At 40.9% G+C, this 21235-nt stretch overlaps 1 protein-coding gene across 1 annotated transcript in view; it reads right to left on the bottom strand.

Annotated features, from left to right (window-relative positions):
• Window positions 1–304: 304 nt before the first annotated feature.
• Window positions 305–21235, bottom strand: part of LOC137981049 (polycystin-1-like protein 2) — a 22275-nt gene continuing 1344 nt past the window's right edge. Inside the window, exons 2-17 of the mRNA XM_068828417.1 lie at window positions 18622–18763; window positions 17906–18021; window positions 17540–17598; window positions 16777–16934; window positions 15548–16301; window positions 13140–13770; window positions 12294–12431; window positions 11615–11740; window positions 11229–11498; window positions 10298–10549; window positions 7649–8398; window positions 5969–6205; window positions 5159–5508; window positions 3362–4259; window positions 2776–2947; window positions 305–2154 (exon numbers count right to left, since the gene is read on the bottom strand). Coding sequence (XP_068684518.1) covers window positions 341–2154; window positions 2776–2947; window positions 3362–4259; window positions 5159–5508; window positions 5969–6205; window positions 7649–8398; window positions 10298–10549; window positions 11229–11498; window positions 11615–11740; window positions 12294–12431; window positions 13140–13770; window positions 15548–16301; window positions 16777–16934; window positions 17540–17598; window positions 17906–18021; window positions 18622–18763 — 6867 coding nt within the window. The 3' untranslated portion in view covers window positions 305–340. The remainder of the gene's footprint in view (window positions 2155–2775; window positions 2948–3361; window positions 4260–5158; window positions 5509–5968; window positions 6206–7648; window positions 8399–10297; window positions 10550–11228; window positions 11499–11614; window positions 11741–12293; window positions 12432–13139; window positions 13771–15547; window positions 16302–16776; window positions 16935–17539; window positions 17599–17905; window positions 18022–18621; window positions 18764–21235) is intronic.

Here is a 21235-nt window from a genome sequence, read left to right on the forward strand (position 1 = left end):
AGGATTTTTTGCAACTGTTTATTTAAGTGACAGCGACGGCATGACAAAATTGTAAAAGTCATGTCCGAATTTCATACATAGACAGTATAAGCATATATATGCACCATACACCAAAGTGTAAGATGCAGAATGTTGCTTTAGTCTTAACTAAATCTTTAACTAAATTCTCTTATAAAAAAGATTCTTCTTCCTATAACTGAATAAGTACAAATTTTAACATAATTATTCCGTTTTTGTCATGTTTCGACCAAATATGAAAGCCAAATTCTGCCATCAAAGTATCGAGGGTCTGACTACGTGAAAATATGCTGCTCTCGATGATTCCTATTGAAATCTGCTTTCATCTTTCCTCCAGCAATTGCTTGTTCTCGCATAAATTCCTGTCCCTCATTTCCCCTGATTTGTGGCGACTCTTTTGTGTGCCATCTCGAAATTTTCGGGGATCTTTTTGCCAAATGTCTTCAAGATAACTTCCAAAGGCAGAAAAATAAGAAGAATGCTGATCAAGTGTAAAACTGCCATCGTCCTCTTCAAGACGCTCTAAGGCTCTCTTGAAGTCATAAGGGGTTGGAGTGTGGTAACTTGATTTCCTGCTGGAGGGAGATTTTAGAGACGTCAAAGATTGGCGTATCTCCCGACCAATCTGCACTATGCTTTCTTTCAGATCATTCAAAGACACGCTTTCAAATTTGTCGGCATTGCTTAAAGACTTAAACTTGAACAAAGCATCTGTGCGTTTGTCACCACAGTCGTCTTCACTATCGATGTCATTCATACTATCGCAAGAGGCCAGTTTGGCTTGTTCGCTTAGAGATTCGAAATCATCCTCTGTCTTTCGTGGTTTGTCTTTCCGTAACAGCCTTTCAAAGCTGTCAATTATGCTCTCTACAAGTGTCCAAGCTTCGTCCTTATAGTCCTTGACCTTCTGTTTTGAGTAGTCCACAAGAAATGCTCCAAGTTCGGCATCAGCGAAAGCTTCTCCCGGATCCACGTTCTTGACTTCATTGTAACAGTCATTTAAGATAGCAAGAAACATGTTTAGGAGAACCATGAACATAGTCAAAAGATAGCTGAATAAGAATATCGGTGTGATGTACCTGCTCGTTGACTGTAATTCTTCGAAATGCATCGCGCCTCCAAATAGCAAAAGCAACAAGGCTCGCAGCGAACTGTAAAACGAGCTGTAAGCATTAACATCCGTTGAAAACACTAGGAAGCCAACTTGGGTGTAAGCTAAGACAATTATCACAAACACCATCATGAAAGATAAGACTTTCGTTGCCGCTCTTTGTAACGTCCCAATTACTTGGCAAACATGGCGGTTAAATTTTATCAAACGCAGAAATTTGATTGTGATTATAAAAAGAACAAACGAGAGCAAGTATGTCTCCAAGTCGGACATAAACTCGATATAGTCGATGCTTGTTGTCTTGAAGGGATTTTCCTGGAGTTTTTTGACAAACTGGCTCGTTTTTGACTCCTTCAGAAAAAAGAAAACCAATGCGCATATAGTACTTGAGATCTGAAGGAGCTCCAGCCAGTTCCAGAGTTCTTTAAAGTATGAACATTTTTCACGGCGAAGCTTGCCAATCTCGGCGAATATAAACACAATAATCATGATCATCAATACTAGCTGGCATATTTGGAAGAGGGATCGAGAACTTGGATCCGGTGAGGCATATAGCGAGAGCGTCTTGATAGCGACAGTCGCCAGTGATCCACCTGTTGGAGTTCGCTCAAACAAAAGTTTCACTGCAGAGAATAGAGAGCTAGATGGCTCAAAAATTGTAAATTCGACGAAAACAGCAACAGTTTGATTGTCAATCCACTCGTCGTCCTCTAACACTTCTATTACTCTCCTTGCCGAGCGGGCATTGTATCCCAAATCAGCGATGTAACCTCCACCAACAAACACAGCCATTACACCCCCGAAGGGTCTAAGGTTAAGGTCCTCTGCTGTACGATATCTCCAAGGCCGAGGACACTCCTTTTCGAGTTCGAAATCGTTGTAGAAGATGGTCGCATTTTGAACAGGAACCCATCTCGGTCTGTTGTATGGAGACACGTTTTCTACCTCTGTAATGTAGAACGGAAGGCATCTTGGAAACAATCTCGCCAGTTTAGGCTCGCTAGCCATGATTGGACAGTTCCATTCTGTTGATTCAAAATAAGTTTAGGACATGAATAAAAAAAAGATTGCGGTTACAGGGATCGCTGAAGGGGATGGCATACCCCTACCACCTTTTTTGCACTGGTTGCTTTTTGGGTCGGCAGGCTTCAGGTGTCGACATGGTAATGCAGGAGGAACCGTGATACCTAATTCTTGTTCGTGTCCACATACGCATGGTCTAATCGCTCGAACGCCGATTAGCTTTAACCAGCGTTAAAGCAAATTCGGAGGTTTTTATTTTTGCCCGTTGAAAATGATTAAGCAAAGAAATTTAAAGGTTAAAGGAAAAGAAAAATCTTGGTCAAAACTAAAGGGCAAAATTTTTTCGGAAACTTTTCCTTGATCGATAAATAACTTGCAATTTCAGTTTGCACTATCTGTCATGTATATAGTCTTGATGTTAACATCCTTTACCAGTTTATTATGAACTCATGAAACGTCCAGACCCAAATTGATTGCCACGAAGTCATTCCTTAACTGGTTCCGTATGTGGAGAACGTGATAGAACAGGTGATTCTGAGGAAACTGCATCTATCGTCAGCCTATCATCCCTCTTTGAAAACAAACCATTTCGTGGAGTGATTGAACTTTGTTTTTCCACCCACCTGGTTTAACTCTCAATTGTCTCATCCTTGGCATGCCCACTAAGAAAGCCACACGATTGCTGAGGAAGCCTTCTTCGTACTGAAAGGGTCGGCCATTGTACCAGCCTACATCGTATACTCTGGGTAGAAACGTATTCTTTGACCATTTCCAAAACGTGGGAATATTATGGACCTAAACATTGAGAACGAAAAAGATTTCTTTTGAAAAAAAAAAAGCTTAACAAGCGATATTCAAGTTAAGAAGATTGTTATTCACTTTTTCGGAGGTCTCAATGTAGCAGGCATGGTTTAGGTCGCGCTGGACGTAGATTGTGCTAAAAAAGGAGACAGTACTCTCCCCACTGCTCCCCAAAATAGTAAAATCTAGTGCACTTAAATGGGACCTTTGGGGTCGTCTATAGAGCCTACATTTCTATGCAAAGCTTGCATAGCATTTTTATGATTGCTCTGGCTAGTGGAAATAATAATGAAGGTGTATGCTACAGAATACACGTACCCATTGCTAAAACCACCCACGTGAGTTTGGTCGTCAAATATCTTAATTTTCGAGAAAACGCTTCACAGATTGCAGAGATGGAAAACTTACCCTCGCAAACGACTGGAACATGTCCTCCATAGACTGCGTGACCATGAATCGCTCAACGCCTCTGTTGCTATAGCAGACCACCATCATCAGTAGAATAAATATCCCAAACAGCACAAACTCCAGCACTTTTCGGCCAATCAGTACAAGACTGCTTCGGAACTTGCGGGCTTTCTCCCGCTCTATCTCATTCGGAGGAACCACGTCGCCTCCTTGGCTTCCGGATACTGAGTCTCCGATTACTTTCTCCTGTTCGGGTGGCTTTTTGATCAACACGGACAAGATAGATGCCACGATGAGGACTTTGATAGGCTGCATGACGATCACGTCTTGGAAGAAGGACACCATCACAGAGACAAGCCATTCATTGGAGGTGTCTGCGCCCCACATAAGACTGTAGAACACAATGAATGTGGCCGAAGTCAATGTTGCCATGGTGCATATAAACCAGGCGACGAATAAAAACCAGTGTGGCAAGCATCCTTTGGGTTTCGTCTCTTCATCTCCCGTTTCGCTCGGTTTCACATTTCTAAAGATAGAAACGACCAAAACGTTAACAGGAATGGCGACGATACTGCTTTGGATTCCGATTTTGATCTGCATCAGGCTGACTTTCAAGGGACCTATTTGCATGGCATCGCCGGGCGATGTACCAAAATTGTAGAACATGGCATTAGTTATCATGGCAGCAAACAGGATTGAAACACAGCAAGCCAAACGCTGCGCACGTGTGAACGGGTTATGCGGGGGTCGTGTAAAAACGGATAGCCAGAGATGTTTCTCTCCAAGATTTGTTGCGGTTCTGGAGTAAAATAAATTCCTGAATTCTGACAATTGTTTCTTGCCAGCGGCTTGCAGATCCAGTTCTAACTTTCCGTCTTCCCTCTCTACTGCTATCCACCTGCAGAAATCGAAAACAGGTATACTCAGTTAGATATATTAGAGGCCAGGGATTATCTGGGGTTACAGCTGGGGGGAATGTTCTGTGCAAGAGAAATGACCATTGATTTCATTATATCCGAATATTGCGCAAAGTTTACTACACATTGCAAGGAGACTTAAAATTATTGAATGGAAAATGTCAATCGGAATTTCCATTGGTGGTGTTTACTGTGCTTCACAAACGAAGACATTATATCAAGTGAAGCTATGATCATCACAGTTATGGACGCAATTTTTGCAATTGCGTAAAGAAGCCTGAAAAATTCAGGACTTCAACGGGGTTTGAACCCGTGACCTCGCGATACCGGTGCGACGCTCTAACTCTTGATTTCATATCCGCAGTTCATATCTGATCCATTTCATATATCATTTCATCATTGATTCATTCCTCACGGGAACATTGGAACCCACAAATGACCAGCTCCCAACGTTAGTGGCTTCATAGTTTAGTTGGTTAGAGCGTCGCACCGGTATCACGAGGTCACGGGTTCAAACTCCGTTGAAGTCATGAATTTTTCAGGCTTCTCTACGCAATTGCAAAAATTGCGTCCATAACTGCGAGGATCATAGCTTCACTTGATTTCATATCCGCAGTTCATATGTGATCCATTTCATATATCATTTCATCATTAAAGACATTATAGGGCGTAATTTCTCTGATAATTTTCATCTCAGTGTGGCTCTCATCCAACCAACCCACAATTAAGGTGTCTGTTAACGTCACAAATGCTCAAATGAACAAACCAAGATAAAATGGACACGAATCAAAAAAGAGAGGGCTTACATTTTTTCGCTCCTGTCGAAGTACAGGAAAACGTTCATAAGAAAGTCTTGAGCTTAAAATCTCACATAAGTTACCTATTTGCCACAAAATGGGTCTTCTCTTCAGAAGCGAGATCCACGATAAGTACTTGCATAAGAAACCAGGAAGGACTTCTGCCACTGTTGTCGTGCCAGATACGTATCCTCTCCACTGTTCCCAGGGATTCTTGTACGCAAAGTGTAAAATTGTTGATGCTTCCTCGGGAGAAAAACAGCTTCTCCAATTGAGGATCCGTTAAAGAAATGTCACCAGTGCTACCCTCGCTGCCATAAATGGCCAATCCTACGTTGGCTGACGTGCCATTGCCACGCCACATTCCAGATTGAATCGATATGTGATACTTGTTTTCTCCTTCGTTTTCATTGAGGTTAACGTTTGCTACAACCTAAAACGTATGAAGTGATGTGAAAAAGATTCTCATGGGTAAATGAACACTTAACTGAAATAAGCTGCTTGCTGGTATTACGGGAATAATTTGACTTCGGAGGCGCATGAGAGGACATCATGCATCTATTACATAACATCGTAAGACAACTACCAAAATTCGGCAAATACCACAAATTATGAGTGCTTCAAAACCAGTTACGTAGCTGCTGAAGTATTTGAGCTTTCCATCGAGTTTGTGTTCTCTTTTTACTAACCAAAACATTTTATTTTGAACTGAAATATTGATTCGGACGATGACAGCAAATTTACAAAAGTAATTTGTGTGAACCCTTTGTTTTGTTTTCGTTTTTGTTATTTAGTAACACTTATTATACTTGATTCCAGTAAAGGTGCGCCACAAGTATTCTTTTAACTCTTTTCTAAGAACTCGCTGGCAATTGTTTCTCTTGCATACCTACCCTAAGTTCGTCTTGCTTGTCTTCTCTTCTAGCAAATACTAGAGCTATGAGATACAAACCCAGGATGACACACACTGTAGACAACACTACAAAGTTCCCAGACTCGGCGAGGTTGCCAAACGCTGCAAACACTTTGTCAAAATCGATGGGATTCGGAGCCACGAAAAAATCACCTCCAAACGCCGACAGATGGGTGCACAGACATTGTAACTGTTTCGAGGTTGTTTTTGGTCCGACCTGTGGATATTTCAAACAACAAGCTTTTAAATGTTGTTTCAAGAAAGACAGTCTACGAAAAAAGCAATTTTAACTCAGGTAATTATAAGAGGAGAGAAGATTACACATACATCGAGGTAGCATGCTCGCAACCCCGTCAAGTAAGTGAAATGTTGGAACCCTTTTTTCGAAACATAAAAATACCAGAATGGCATAAGCGAAAATTATATCATTTGAAGATTTCAGATGTTAAAATCAAGTGAATTCGAAATGAGAACAGGTCATTTTCGCGTTCCGTTCAGCTTTCTAACTGGCAACTTCAATTTCAACTTTATTTACTACTAATACATAGAAAAAATACAAACGGCGATTCCCGCAAATAGCATTGGCTAGTCGAGGCGGGAAGCGACAGAGAAAAAGAAGGTCGTCATCACAGCTTGTCAAGTTTGAACAAAATAAAAGAGAGTAAAATGAAAATGAAAAGTGGTCACAAAAATATTAACATAGGTTGCAGAAAAATAAAAAAGGTATAGATAGCAAAATATATATAACAATTAAAAATATATATAAATGTAGATATTTATATAACAGTATTAGAGGATGAAACATGGAGGTTGTTGTGAAGATATTGATGAAAATTTCTAAACAATAATGGTAGGCGAATCAATACAAGCATCCTCAGAAGCCAAGAAAGATAGAACATATATATAGTTTATTGACCAAGCGTGAGGTCAAGGTGGCTAGAAATTGACCACGTTGTGTTTTTTGCGTGTCCATAAACAAGCAAAAAAAGAACGAGGCCAATATCTAGCCATCTTGACCGAGCAGTCTTGGTCAATAAAGGATTTATTATTTTGTGAGATAAAACACCAAAAAATTATCTTTGAGTTGGCAAACCAAGCGAGAAATCCCGAGCGAGCAAGATAGCTCCATCTTGCCCGCTCGACTAGCGAATCACAGCGCGGGATATGGTTCATATGGCTTCCCATATGTGAGGGGTTGTTGGAGTTAATAATGAATCAAAATGCAATCTAAGGCACCAACTTCAAAACAAGGTTATTGTTAATACTAATAGGTTTAAAGATTTTGTAACGTTTCGTTATGCATATACATAGTATTGTTAATTAGGATGTTGCGCCGTACCTGTAGTCCAGCCTTTGGGCTGCAATTGGTACTAATAAATAAACTACAACATCTTGCTCTCTCACGGAGCTAGTCATATTACAATACGGATTACTTCCTAACGGTTGTTATGTGATGAATAAGTTTATTTTAACCCTTTCCCTCTGCGAGCGAAACCTTAACATTTTACACAATGCAATGCTAACGATTTTACTCGTGAATGGAGAGCCCCCAGGGCGAAAGGGTTTAAAGTGAATGAAAACAAATTTCGCAAGAAAAAATGAAAACTCTTTCTTAAAGATAAACGTCACTCTCGCTTTGAAAAAGAGACAGAATTCTCACCTGGCAGCCTTCACCAGTCCACTTCTCTTTGGATTCTGACCAGTACAAGCAACCACTGACCGAAATGCTCAAAGTATAATTTACATCTGTCGACATATTGTATTTGGGTACCACAATGATAGGTGTTGGGGCAGGGGTCGTCGGAGCGTCCTTCACATCCACGCAGGACCTTTTGCCCCTCCTCTGACCTGATGGGTTGCAGGATCGCCTTGTTCGATCTGATTCAGTACTCTTTCTCATATATTGAATTCCAAGGAAATGAAAACCGGTTTTATTGGACACGAGGCTCGAGAAGGTAAAGGTGTATGGATTCGACGAACAATTCTGGCTCGCTGAAGAATTTCCAGTGGAACCAGTACAAAGGGACCAGTTAGGGATGGTTGTGCTATAGACGTGGCTCTGTGGAGTTGGTTTGGTTTTGTAGTTTACAAAGACGTCCACCGTTTTTCCGTGTTCGGGTTTAATTGTTATCGACACAAGCACCTCCGGGGACGAAACTGAAAACCTATGGAAGCGAATATTGGATGTACCGTCGCTTGGTTTAAGGAACAAATGCGGTTCAGAATCGTTGCTTTTCTGTGGCTCGTTTGTTTTGGGAGTAATCGGAATGAAGAGCTCAATTGGCTCTTGAAGTCCTGAAATGTTCATGGTCTTCCCTCCGCTTGCTTTTAGTTTGAAGTCGATCACTGATGACTTTACTGTTTCAGCGCTTTTGTCCCATGTGAAAGGATTCTTGTTGAATGACAGCATCTATTCGGAAAATAAATTAAAACTAGATATTTTCTTGGACATCGAAGTTCGGTTGTAAGAGTGCAGACGGACTCAACATTGTTGGGACCTCCAGGTGATCTGGTGACGTAATTCGGAGGACCGGGGAGAAAAATTTTAACGCCCTATCCCACAAGCGCGCGCGGCCTTGAATGTTATCTCCGAATTCAACATGGCAGGGGCGAGGTTAGATCTCGACGGTTTCCACTTGAATTTTCATTCAGTAACAGGAAATGTGGGAGACACGGTAGGATCTGTTGAGTTTTGGCGATGGAAATACTGCAGGCAAATTGGAAACAAAACCTAAGGCCGCGCGCGGTTGTGGGATACTGCGTTAAAATTTTTCTTCCCAGTCCTCCATATTACGTCACCAGATCACCTGGTTGTTGCGTCCGTTTACACAGGTCTATGGGGAGCTTACGTGAGGACGACGACGACGGCTACTAGAACGCCATGAAACACTAGGTTTGTGAACTCAAACAATGGTTTTGAACGCCTGCCCGTTCTTTTTGTATTTCTTGGCTGTTCTCGTCCTGACATCCCCTTGAATTGACCACATTTGAGGTTATGTTGTGGAAGGAAGCGAGCACCTGACAAAAACGTTTCCAATTTTCTCACCAAATATCCACACTGTTCGCACCAGTTTTATTCCTGGGACGAAGTAATCGCGAAATTATTACAGTACCGTGAAATAATATTTTTGGACAACGTTCTCGTAGCCTTCGCCATCGTCGTTTAGCAAGCTCCCTAATGCGGAATACGACGGCGCCGTGGCAACGACAAAGCCACAAAACAACAATATCATTGGTTAGAAGAGGACAAAATCATCGTTGCTGCACGTGCGCGCACGCATTTTAGCACGTGATTTTGCGGTACTCTGCATAACAACTACTTGAAATCTCAAATTTTATGTTTTGACGAGAACGTGAGCGTACAAATAAGAACCTTTCATTCTCTAATTTTACGCCGAACCCCTCGAATAAATCCAATTTTAGGATAGGTCGCCCACATTGTACGACTTGAACGAGATGGATAATCAAAAGACTCTTATGATAGTACAAAAGTTCCATTTTGAGGTAACGTTTTCGGTGACGTCACCGTCGTACCGCTAGACCACGCTGCTGTGAAGACAAGATAGACCATTTTACAGTTGTAGCTACTAGTCACCTGGCCTAAGAATGGAAGCGAGGCTGCCGGTGACCTTGCCTTGTGCTTTTCTAATGTTAATGTAGAGTAATTAAAATTAAAATAATACAATTTACATGATAAAAGAAGTGAGGTCTGTACCAATACCTGGTCACCAGCAGCCTCACAGCCATTCATAAGGTAGGTCACTGAGCAAACAACCGTACTACGGTTAATAATGATAAGTGTCCATACTCTGCAACCAAATTCGCATTTAAACCCCTGGTTCCTTATCGAACTTTTCTACATGAAACCAGTATCTTAATGTCTTTTAATTTATTAATCTCAGTTGTGGCTTTGAAGCTCGTTACTTGCCTGCGAATCGACAGCTAAGGTTCCTGTCCTCGACGCGCAAACATTGCCCTACTCGAGGTGACGCTTCACGAATTCGAGAGTACCGTAAACAGAGAGCGGAAACAGGGAGAACTAGAAAATTGCGTTGAGGCATATTAAGTGACGTAAGAGAATTAGCGGAAACCTCCTAATGAAAAAACACGATACTGAGATGTTTAAGGTCCCTTCTCAATATCTTGGAGAGGCCATGTGGCTCTTTTACGGAACAACAATGTTCTCTGCATTCAAACCTTTGATATCTTGTTAAGTTTTAGCATGTTGTCAAGGTTTATAATGAACTCTTTAGGTCACAATTTCACTCTTTCTTTCACCTGGAATCTTACAGTAGTTTTCATTACTTGCCTGCGAATCGACATCTTCAGGTGTTCCATCTCCTTGACCTGCAAACAGGGAGCTACCTGAGGGTAATGCTACCCCGCTAGGACCATCTCCGAGTTTTTTGCCTCCCATATCTGAGCTCCGTTGTCGATCTAACAAAACATCCAGAGACTTTGTCTTGAAGACAGTGGGCTTTTCGCCGACTTCTTTGGTGCCCAGTAAGCTGTCGCCCACTTTGGAAACCAAATTTACAGCATTTTGTGCTCTTTGCTTGCTCTGTAAAAAGTGTTGATTATGAGTTATAACCTATAGCTACAAAGGGCCAAAGCCTCATTTAGCGTTCAGAATTAAGCTTTAAAGGAAAGAAGTGAAATAATAGTGCTTGTGTGCTGGAAAATGTGAACTGAAAATCCAACTCTCAATGTAAAGTATAGCTCCGAAAAACGACAAATGAAACGAGAAAAAGGTACCGAACGTAACGGGAAATGTTAAGAATGCTGGAATGAATAAATGACAGAAGGAATGCACAAGCAACTCTTAATTATTTTAAGTTCGCTAAACTTTACCAGCAACGTTCTCTAAAGTTTACTCGAAAGGCCAAAATTAATGCTTCCATTTCCCATTCATCACATCTGGTTTCGAATGAAGAAGGGTCAAAACAACATTCGATCCGTTCCCCAGTTGGGCATAACCCACACAATTTACAGATATATATTTCTTAACAAGCAGCACATTTTTGCAAGTCTACTCTCTGGTCCGTTCCTATTTAATTGGTCTTGGTCATTAAAAAATCAGGACAGTGCCATCCAGATAGTTGATAATCCGAATATTACAAGCAACTGCGTAAGTTACAGTCATGGAAAGGATGGTGACCTAATTCTGAAGAAAATAACGCCATTCACTGAACAAATCACCATCCCAGCGGATTATCACCATCCACATCTGGGGCTGGCACAGTTTCCTTCAATTCATTTACTTTAACACGCGATTCCATACTAACCTTTTCTTTCCCTTTATCTTCGTCCCCTTTTCCAACTTCATTTTCGTCATTCGTCTCTTCTTCCATCTCGGGTCCAGCCTTACTGGAAGCCGCATTTAGCACGTTCCCGATTCCACTAAAAAGACTGGTACCAATACTCTGCACCAGATCCGAATCCACCGACCCACTAGCCATTTCAGACGCGATGAAATCAGCGGCGTTCTCCAACATTCCCAGAGCTTTTTCCTGACAACCAAAAGAAACTTGTCAGTTTTATAACATTTGCATTTGCTCAGCATCAGATCTTTGCACCTTTAACGGATTAAATTGCGTTTTAGACAGCCATGTTGCGTTTTATGTACCTGAGAATCATCCGATATTCCATCTTCGTTATCTGTCGCCATAGCGATGACTCCTACAACCAATGTCGCCTGTTGCATACTGGCAACTTCCACATTTGCCATTTTGTCAAGAAGCGAGTCCTTTAACTGGAAAAAAAGTTATTACCCCCTTATGCCGTTGTTCTCTAACTCCGTTTATGTTTAACATAAGTTACTCAGTTCGTTTTGCTTAATTTGCTCAGGGCTACTTCGGTGCGCATGCTAGTTGAACACGCATGCCCATTTGGTCATGCAGAAATATTCTGAAAAGGTCGGCCCAATTTCTTTATAAATTCTATCGATGAGGTCGAGTTATTTCATCTGCTTCAATCGCATTCATCTTCAGATACATCAAGGAGTTAGAAAAACACGGGTACGTGAAAACTTCTCTCTGTGCAGCTCAGGGAAAGTTTGATTGGCTCGACGTTAATAATGACCCACAAGCAATTATGGAAATTAAAGCGAGCCGGTCCCTACTGCGGATGTGCCCTAGCTGTATTAGAGTATTAGAATGGTCCCCTAGAGTATTAGAATGGTCTTTAAATAAGTAGGAACGCAAATGTAAGATCTGTCGCCTGATGATTGTCCTAACATGAAACTTGAAGTCGCTGCGCTGTGAAGCTGTCTTTTATTTATAACCTTCTTTGCATTTATTACTAACCGAGCCCGACTGGCTATCAGCCATAGAAAGCATAGCAAACGCCAGTTGCATGGCCTTTTCGGAGTTTCCAGAGGCAAAGAGATCTTCCAGCTTGTTCTGAGAGTCTGCCGTGATTTCCGCGGACTTAGGTGGTGTTACCTAGAAGACGAGGTGAAGAACGTGAACTCAGATACGTGTGAAGACGAACAATGCCATGTAGAGTAAAAGGTCCGCCCCCCGCCCCCCCTACCCTTCACTGGATCCTTAAATTGGTACGTACTTTCTGCCCTCTAAACATCAACAAACGATGTAATTTTCTCCCAAAATTTGGCGGTCTCAAAAGATCATGTTGTCACACTACACATGTCAAAAGAAACGGTCACAAAATTTATGCTTGAAGATAGCTCAAAAAAGTGCAGGCCGTAATCAGATCGCAAAATATTGCACCAATTTCATTTCCTCGTGGTCGTTTTGTGAGGAGCGATTCGACACGCGCACGACACACTTACAAAAATCTCAAATGATTAAGAGTCCCATGCAGCTTTGTTGGCCAGCATTTCCTTTGCCAGCACAAAATATTGGGAGCGTTTAGCCCCTAAAACTGGATTAAAACAGAGGTAACAACTTTCGTTCGATCGACAGAATGTGGTGCGAACTTTCGATGAAACGTTTGGTGGAACACTTTAGTCGAATGAACGTTGCTAGAACTTTAATCGTCGCTTTGCAATATGAGCACAAAGCCCCAGAGTAATCCACACGCTTATTTTATCACCATTTATTGTTGGTACTTTCAGCTACGCTTCCAATATCGGCACCAAACATAAAGACGGCTGAAAATGTTATAACGTCTATAGCTTTAAATCGTACCTGTACATTGACCAACTCTACCGATGAATCTCCTAACAAGTCAATGACTTCCAGCTGAACAACAAGAGAATAGTTGTTCGTCTGGCTTCCTGGGGGCAAATCTGTGGTAAGGTTTGACTGCAAACCGGTGTGAAACACCACAACACCAAACTTCGTTTGGTACGAAAACTGATATCTAAGAGGCCGATCCATGTCCGTCCAGTTAACGCATTTGATCACAAACTCAGTGAGTACGGCTTCTCCTTGCTTGGGATCTACAGTACAACCAGAATCCTTGCCTTTCTTGGATGGTGGCAGATTTGTGTGGAAAACCAGACTATCCACTAGGTAATTTTCTTCATCCAAACGTGCAACCAGTACAATTTTGTATGTTCTGTTGCCTGTTAGAGCGCTGTGATTCATTTCAGCTTTCTTGTCACCCCTAATCGCAAGATTCGGTCCGTCCAATGATGTTAATGCTATCTCAGAGAGATGATCGACCTTGCTCCAGAATTGGTTAGAACCGTTGTTAACGGCAATGTAAAGAGACCAGTGATAAGAAGTAAGAAACGAACACGATATTCCTGCACATTGCTTCCTGAAGAGCAATTTTCGTCTCGTGCTGACCTTGTGTTGGCAGTTTGCTGCACACCTAAAATTCACAAAATAAACTATCTGACAATCACTCGAGGAATGGTACCTGCCGCTCGATCACGTGAACAGGGGCCATACGCAAGGATTTCTCTCTAGAGATAACCCGCCACTTTTAAGCGAAACAATTTCAAACCAAGAGAATTTAAACGTTAAAACAGAGGGCGTTTACCATTTGCACGGAAAATCCGGTCGGCATGGAATGCTCGTAATGGTACAGGATTTTCCCGGTGTGGCGTTTCGCCAAGCCCGAGACTCTCGCGGCTAGAAGAAAACAATAACAAATCAAAATGACGGCTCCATCTGCAGCGTCGAATGGTGGGAAAAGAGGGCGAAGTGCACCGGGTCGAGTGGGAGTTTTCAAATGGTACAGGATTTTTCCGGACATTTCGGTTGGAACGGGAAAAGAGAAATACCTCTGAGGATTTCCATCTTTTCCAGAAACTTTCCGGTGGAATGAGCTGTACCATTTGAGTTTCCAACCGGAATTTTCGGTTTTTGTTGACAAATGGTAAACGCTCAGAGTTTCATTCCTAGTTGGAACATTAACGTTGCTGCCATATCTTGTTACGTTACTTGAAACCGCTTGCTTCGAAAAAACTTGACTTCACTTGTTTTCATCTGTGACGTTGTCCGGGGAAGTCAAAAAGCTAATCCAACGTCGTTCCCAGGGTCTTTTGTCGACAGTGACAATGGAGACCCTGGTAACGAGGTTGAGTGCTAACCATGACTTTTTTCACAGGAGTGGGCATGGGAGGTGGGTGGTCGAAGCGTTTAACTGAAGCTTTTCGTGCGTGACTCATGCCCCGTCCACACGTATCGGGAGATTTTCGTATATGCAAATTTTTTTATGCGGATACAAAAATATCTGCGTCCACACATAGCGTATACGAATCGTATACGACCGTCCACGCGTATCCGATTCGTATCAGGACATCTCAAAGGATTAGTCAACAGAGCATGCGCATTACAAAGAAAGCTGAGCCTGCGATAATTTTGGCGCCAAATTCGCGGCTTTCTTGTTTGTTTACTTGAGGTTTCAACACGTGTGAGCTTGAAGAGCGAAAAAAAATTCCTGTTAAAAAACACCATAAAAAATGTCTCAATTAAGAGAAAAACAGAAAAAAACCAAAGACAACTCATTTGTTTGGACGGACGATGAAGTATTGCTGCTTCTTAAAGTGACATGGATTACAAAACAGCAAAGACTATGGAAAATATCGATTGGGAGTCGTGCCAAACCAAATATTCTGACATTTTAGATCTCTTCAATAACCGCCATTTTGGAAAATCTCGCGCGGAAAAAGACTTGTTCTGATACTGTGACGTCAGCGTATACAAAAATATACGGATACGAGCGTCCACACGTATCCGGATACACAGCTGCAGCGTATACAGAAATTTCCACTCTGGAGAGCGTATACAGAAATCTCTGGATACACCGAGCGTATACGGCGGACACGTGTGGACGCTAGATGTATCCGCATAAAAAAATTTGCGGATACAAAAATCTCCGGATACGTCTGGACGGGGCATCAGTCACTTCCGAGCGCGCCGTGACCTCCTAAACAACAGGTTTTTCGTTCCTTAGTATGTTCCGCCTGCCCTTAGGCAAGAAACTCTTTGCAAAAAGTGCCTTACTCGTAGCCTATATAGCTAATTACTAATGTTCAGTTCAGCTAAATGGTATTTTGAGGTCAATTGCAAATTTTAGCGGCAAGGAGTATCGTTTCTCCTCTAATTCCTTCCTGTATGAAACAATAGATTTGATTTCTTACCTTATTGATAGCGAAAGGTCGGTTTTAACTCGAAGCTTATGTAATGCAGTAACAAATCTTTGTCCTTGGGTAACCAAAACGCTGAATATGTAAGTCTTATTTGCTATCAGCAAATCAGGATTCAACACAAGATTTTGTTCTTTGAGTGAGTCTAGGATGCCAGGATCAAAGCGGCATTGACGCGAAAAGTTTGTCAGTCGATTGTCAAACGGGGACTCCGACAGTAGAGTTAAGTTGGATGAGCTGGAATTTTCAACTTGACAAGACCACGAAAATGTTACCATCTCGGCCCTGTATCCAAAAGAGTCCAATAATTCACCTTGAATGGTCGAGTCTAAGCGAACAGATCCGCCACCTTTGATCGCCGTTCCCGGGCCATTAATTTTCGCTACAAGACGAGGCAGTATCCTGATAAACCCGAAATCACAACTCACTGGTTCAATAGCATCTTTTGGCAAGACAGACACTCGGATAAACGTGAGTCCAACGGGAACGTGTCCAGAACTAATTGTGATATTTCTGTCATTGTCCGCGAGTACCACAAGTGGGAAGAACTGTCCGGTGTCTTCATCTACGGTAGAAATCTCCCACTGGAAGTCGTACTGTACTGCGGTTGAGTCAGTAGCGTTAGCATCTTTGGGAATGGAAATATTTGCCTCAACTCTAAATTTCTCGTCGGGTAACACCTCCGTTACTTCTTGTGGGCTCTTGGTGAGATTCAAGGACACATTAGCAAGAAGATGTAATTGGTCGGCTGAAAGGAAAGCCAGACAAATGCTTTATAAAAATGGTTCCAACTGACTAAATTTTGAACGTCAAAAAAAAAAAAAGAAGCGAATTTCAAGGAAGTGTTGTGAAAGCAAAACTGAAACAAGTAGTCTGGCCAATCACATTCAATGCGAAAAAACCAAATCAGCCGATCGTAATGCAAAGTAGATAAACGACACGGGCTCCAAAGCGCTCGAAAACATATACACAAGCCGCGACTAACATAACAAGGTTTTGTCTTTGAACGTGGTTCGATATTTTATACGGCCAGTCACCAAGTGTAGTCAAGGTAAATTGCTGGAGAGGGACGATCTAACTTCAAAAATACGTTTTTGTTACAGTTCTCAACTACCAAAGTATAGCTAATGGTCAAGCGTTTAGGGCATCGGCATACTGCCAGTTACGCTTTGTGATCATTCATTTCTCAGTTGCCTCTTTATAGGAAAGTCAGATACACTCACCTGTATACTGTATTTTGAAGTATTTGGGTTCAAATATTGTGTTTTCAGACGTAATTTCTCTCTTTAAAGTGGTAACCAGATCTATTTGACTCTCTCGAATGCATTCGATCAAAACCTCGGCGGTCACCAAAGCGCCGTCCTTTTCAGATTCTCGTGGACTTTCAGGGAAAAGACAACAAAGATTTTAGTCAGTGAACATGCAGTTAAAAAGCTAAAAGGAAAAGTAGTTAAATAAGTTATTAAAAAAGAAAGACAAACTGGTGTAACCACCACGAATAACGGCATTAAGAACCTAAATCGTGCGAGTTGATGTTAGCTGGCCAAATGTTGAAAAAGAAAAGCCCGTCCAAAAATCACTCTCACGAATCACAGCAGAAGAAACATTCAAATACACCAATCAGAATTAAAAGGAAACATTGGTAACCGTCGCAAGGTGTACGGGAAAATGATCATGAGTGCAGATACCGGTTGATACCGGTATTTTATAACCAATCACCTAAGGTGTTGTAAGCATTTATAAATTCAAGATCACAATACTTCAAGCATTTGGTAACGAATTGTTTTAAAACAAGAAATGAATGTTGGTATAAACACTAAATGAATGTTCGCTTGATTCTGCTCCACCTTTCACTCGCAAAAGGAATTGATATTCGACTTAATAAAATGTCATTCAGTAGCAGGAGGCTCAACCTTTGAGAATCTTTGTTTGCGGGATAACCTGCATGTTTGCAGATATTTTGAAATTGAAATGTTTTCTTCTCACCTAAAATGATGTACTTTAGTGCTCAAAAATCCTGGAATGCCATTTAGAAGATCTTGAATCTGAGTAAAGAATAAGCAATTTAACAAAGATTGTCGCAAAAAAACCCCTAAAATATGCAAAAATGGATTTTTTCAATCGGCATTATCCAAATTCTCTGACCATTCATTACTTGTGGGGACATAAATCTAAAAGTAATAATTGATTAAGAAGTGCACTCGTTGGGAAAACTTTGAGGAACTTTGATGGAATCATTAGACGAGCCGACATCATGAAGACGATGTATTTGTGTAATGAACGTCTATCCAAAGTATCACATGTAATATATGAGGCTTGTGGAACGTACAGTTGAACCGGAAGTAGTGATACCTGTAGTTGGACATCAGCTGTCATCGAACGGGAGATGTCATGATCCTCCTGAGATGCTAATGAATCGACTGTGAACCGTGTCTTGGCTAACATTAACCAGGCAACGAAGTAATAATCTAAAAAAAAAAAGGGATAAAAATGAGGAATCTGGTGTCATATCTCGTCTCCGTCTTTAACCTAATCAAAGCTATGGTGAACATTCACAGTCGTTAAAAGCCGGACTCCGGGCGCTAGTTCTTTTCTAGGGAGAAGTATATGCTAGAAACCGTGGAACAGTGCCCCCCTCTCCGCGCACTTTTCGTGAGGACATCAACTAAGGCAAACATCTCCGGTTAACGCTATGGACAGCTTCTTGATCGGAAATACCATAATACTCTCTGTTTGTCCCCCAAAATTTTAAATAAGCATTGTTTTTGTTTTCTCTTGGGACCATAGTAAGTCCCAAGAGAAACAGGGAACGATGCTTATGCAAAATTTGGGGGACAAACCGAGACAAAGAGTATTATGATACTTTCCGACTAGGTCAATAAAAACATTACTGATTAATAATACACAAAACTGAAATATTTGAGACCTTTCTGATTTTCGTCCTTTTTGACCACAGCTGCAAAACAAGGTCAACAATATTCATTTTGTATTTGTTTATTATTTTTTCCTTCCAATGCAGGCTTCAGGAGTTTAGAGTGTATAAAGGTAGTCTCTTTACCCTTACTTACCTGATGGGCAGCCAAATAACTCCATTCTAAAAGCGACATTCCCTTGCCACGACAGGGGCATCAGCATCACGCTCAGAGCTTTAGCAGGGATAATCACTCTGTTAACTTTAATTGAATGACCGTCCTCATTTCCCTCAAACGTCTGTCAAATCGCAAGATTCAGATCAGATACAGATAATTTGGTAATTATTGATGAGAAGACTTCAGTGAAACCTTTCTGATCGATGGTGATTAAGATAATACTACTACTACTAATAATAATAATAATAATCGAAATGAATTGTTTTTATTTTATTTTATAAATGATGATAATTATTATTGACCAAGTTGTATTTGATTTTTAATTTTTTTGTGTGTGAACAAGTACATGCACATGGCAATAACAACAATATAATAATAATAATAATAACAATAATAATAATAATAATAATAATCCATAACATATGTGTCTTTCTCTTTGGTCTTAGAATACTGATTAACAAAAATCTATAAAAAGAAAAACTAAAAAAAAAAGAACGAAGGGAAAAAGATGATAGATAATAGATAGTAATAATAATAATAATAATAATAATAATAATAATAATAGTAATAGTAATAGTAATAATAATTAACGAATTTGGGAGTGTAAAAGGGTGAAGGTTATCCCAATCGTCATAGCAGCATTGGGCACCGTAAGTAAAGACTTTGAAAAGTACCAAGAACAACTACATTGAGTGGTGAATTTCTCAGGTCTGCAGAAGGCCTGTTTGCTAGGAACGTCCAGAATACTGAGGAAGGTGCTGGATACCTGAGCTCACGGGATGTGATTTGCTGTCCGTTGTAAGATACCGGAGTAACTAAGTAGACCGTGAAATATACCGATATTAAATTTACAATGATAATAATAGTTTTGTTAAAATCTCTATATTGTTCATCGGAGCACAAGTACTGTACTAATTGGGGAGGTGTAAATGACATCAAATCAATCAAACGAAATTGTAGAATTGTAGAATGACTTAAAGGCCGGTACACACGAGGGAGCTTGCTCCTGAAACACGCTCCCGAAACACGCTCCCGGGTAAGTACCCCAACCAGTACACACGAAGGACACGACGAGGGAGCTGAATGATGAAATGAGTTGTGGATGAAAAAAATAAGCCAATTTGATTGGCCAACTGGGGACACGTCATGTCACGGTAAGCAAATTTCAGTACACACCAGGGAGCTTGCTCCTGAAACAGACTCATGCAACAGATTTACCCCTGGAGCTTGCTCCCTCATATCAAACCAGTTTGATATGAGGGAGCAAAATTTTTTTGCGCAACATATTTTTTCGCTAGAAATCGTTGGTGCAGACGAGGGAGCTTTGCTCCGGGAGCGTCTCGCAAGAGCGTGCTGCGGGAGCAAGCTCCCTCGTGGGTACCGGCCTTAACACCGATCGGATGTTCTACCCACTATTAAAGCTATAAGAATGGATGTTGTTGATTCCTGCCCAGGAATGATTCGCTGCTTGCCAAGCAACCAGGTAATCGAACCCAAAATACTTTTGAGTGCATTTTGGGCTCCGTAATTCCGTAAGGACGACCTATAGGCTTTTTGGAAGCAGATATTTATTTTGTAAACTCGGACCGCTCCTCACGAATAAAAATATTTGGAGAACAAATTAAGTAATGAAACAATTACTCATTCTCTTTGGTTATTTCACTTATAAACCGCTTGATGTTCTAATGGCGGTCAAGCTCAGCTTGCCTTGGGCTCATTCCTCATCCCAATCTCATTCTTGCATAAATTCTTGAGCTTGCTGATTCATGCGGCTGGCGCTCTTATAACCTAAAAGGCCTATTTAAATAAAATATTATATATTGATCATGCCGCGATATTAATTTGTTATAATCTTTTATTCCTTATCGTTTAAGCGCATAAGAACTCCTACGCCTACACGCCCTAAGGTTTTTTTTTTCTCCCCTTTAGTAAATATTTTGAAAAATTCTAAAGATACTGCGTATATGTCATTGTTCTATGAATATCCGAAAACGACTAAACAAAAACACAAGCCTCAAAATTGTTTGTTTCCAACTGCCTTTCAAAATAAATAATTTAATTTGCTTGCCAGTAAGTGGAATTTGTGGAGACATTCCTTCTATTTTTGATTAAAGTAAATGATCCGAAAAATGAGGCGATCTTTTTGGGAGAAATACTGACTTTTCACTGGAATGAGACCTTATATTAATTGGAGGCTTTAAGCAAGTAGAACATTATCTGAAGATGTTCAGTCCCGAAAGTTTCATTCTTTCCCGAGCCAACTAAAGGCGGAGAAAACGTACTTTTGGATTTCCACTTTTTATGGTTGCGGGATATTACTCAGTGAATAAGACTTCGAAGATGATTTAGACTTGTCTTTAACAAATCGGGAACCGAAACAACTCTTCTGAAACTGGAGTTGCAACGTTTCATAACTTATTTTGATTTCATTAACCACAACTCCAGGTATCGGCAACCCACTGTTTAGTGGTATGTAAACAATATTCTGCAAAGGAATCTGTTTTTATTTATTTGTTCCATTGCCTCTGTCGGAAACAAAACTGGGCTCTTCTGTTGCACATAGTTGTTTGTATTGGATGTATTATTCACTCGG

The sequence above is a fragment of the Montipora foliosa genome, chromosome 12 (genome assembly GCF_036669935.1).
Source record: "Montipora foliosa isolate CH-2021 chromosome 12, ASM3666993v2, whole genome shotgun sequence".
NCBI classification, from domain to species: domain Eukaryota; kingdom Metazoa; phylum Cnidaria; class Anthozoa; order Scleractinia; family Acroporidae; genus Montipora; species Montipora foliosa.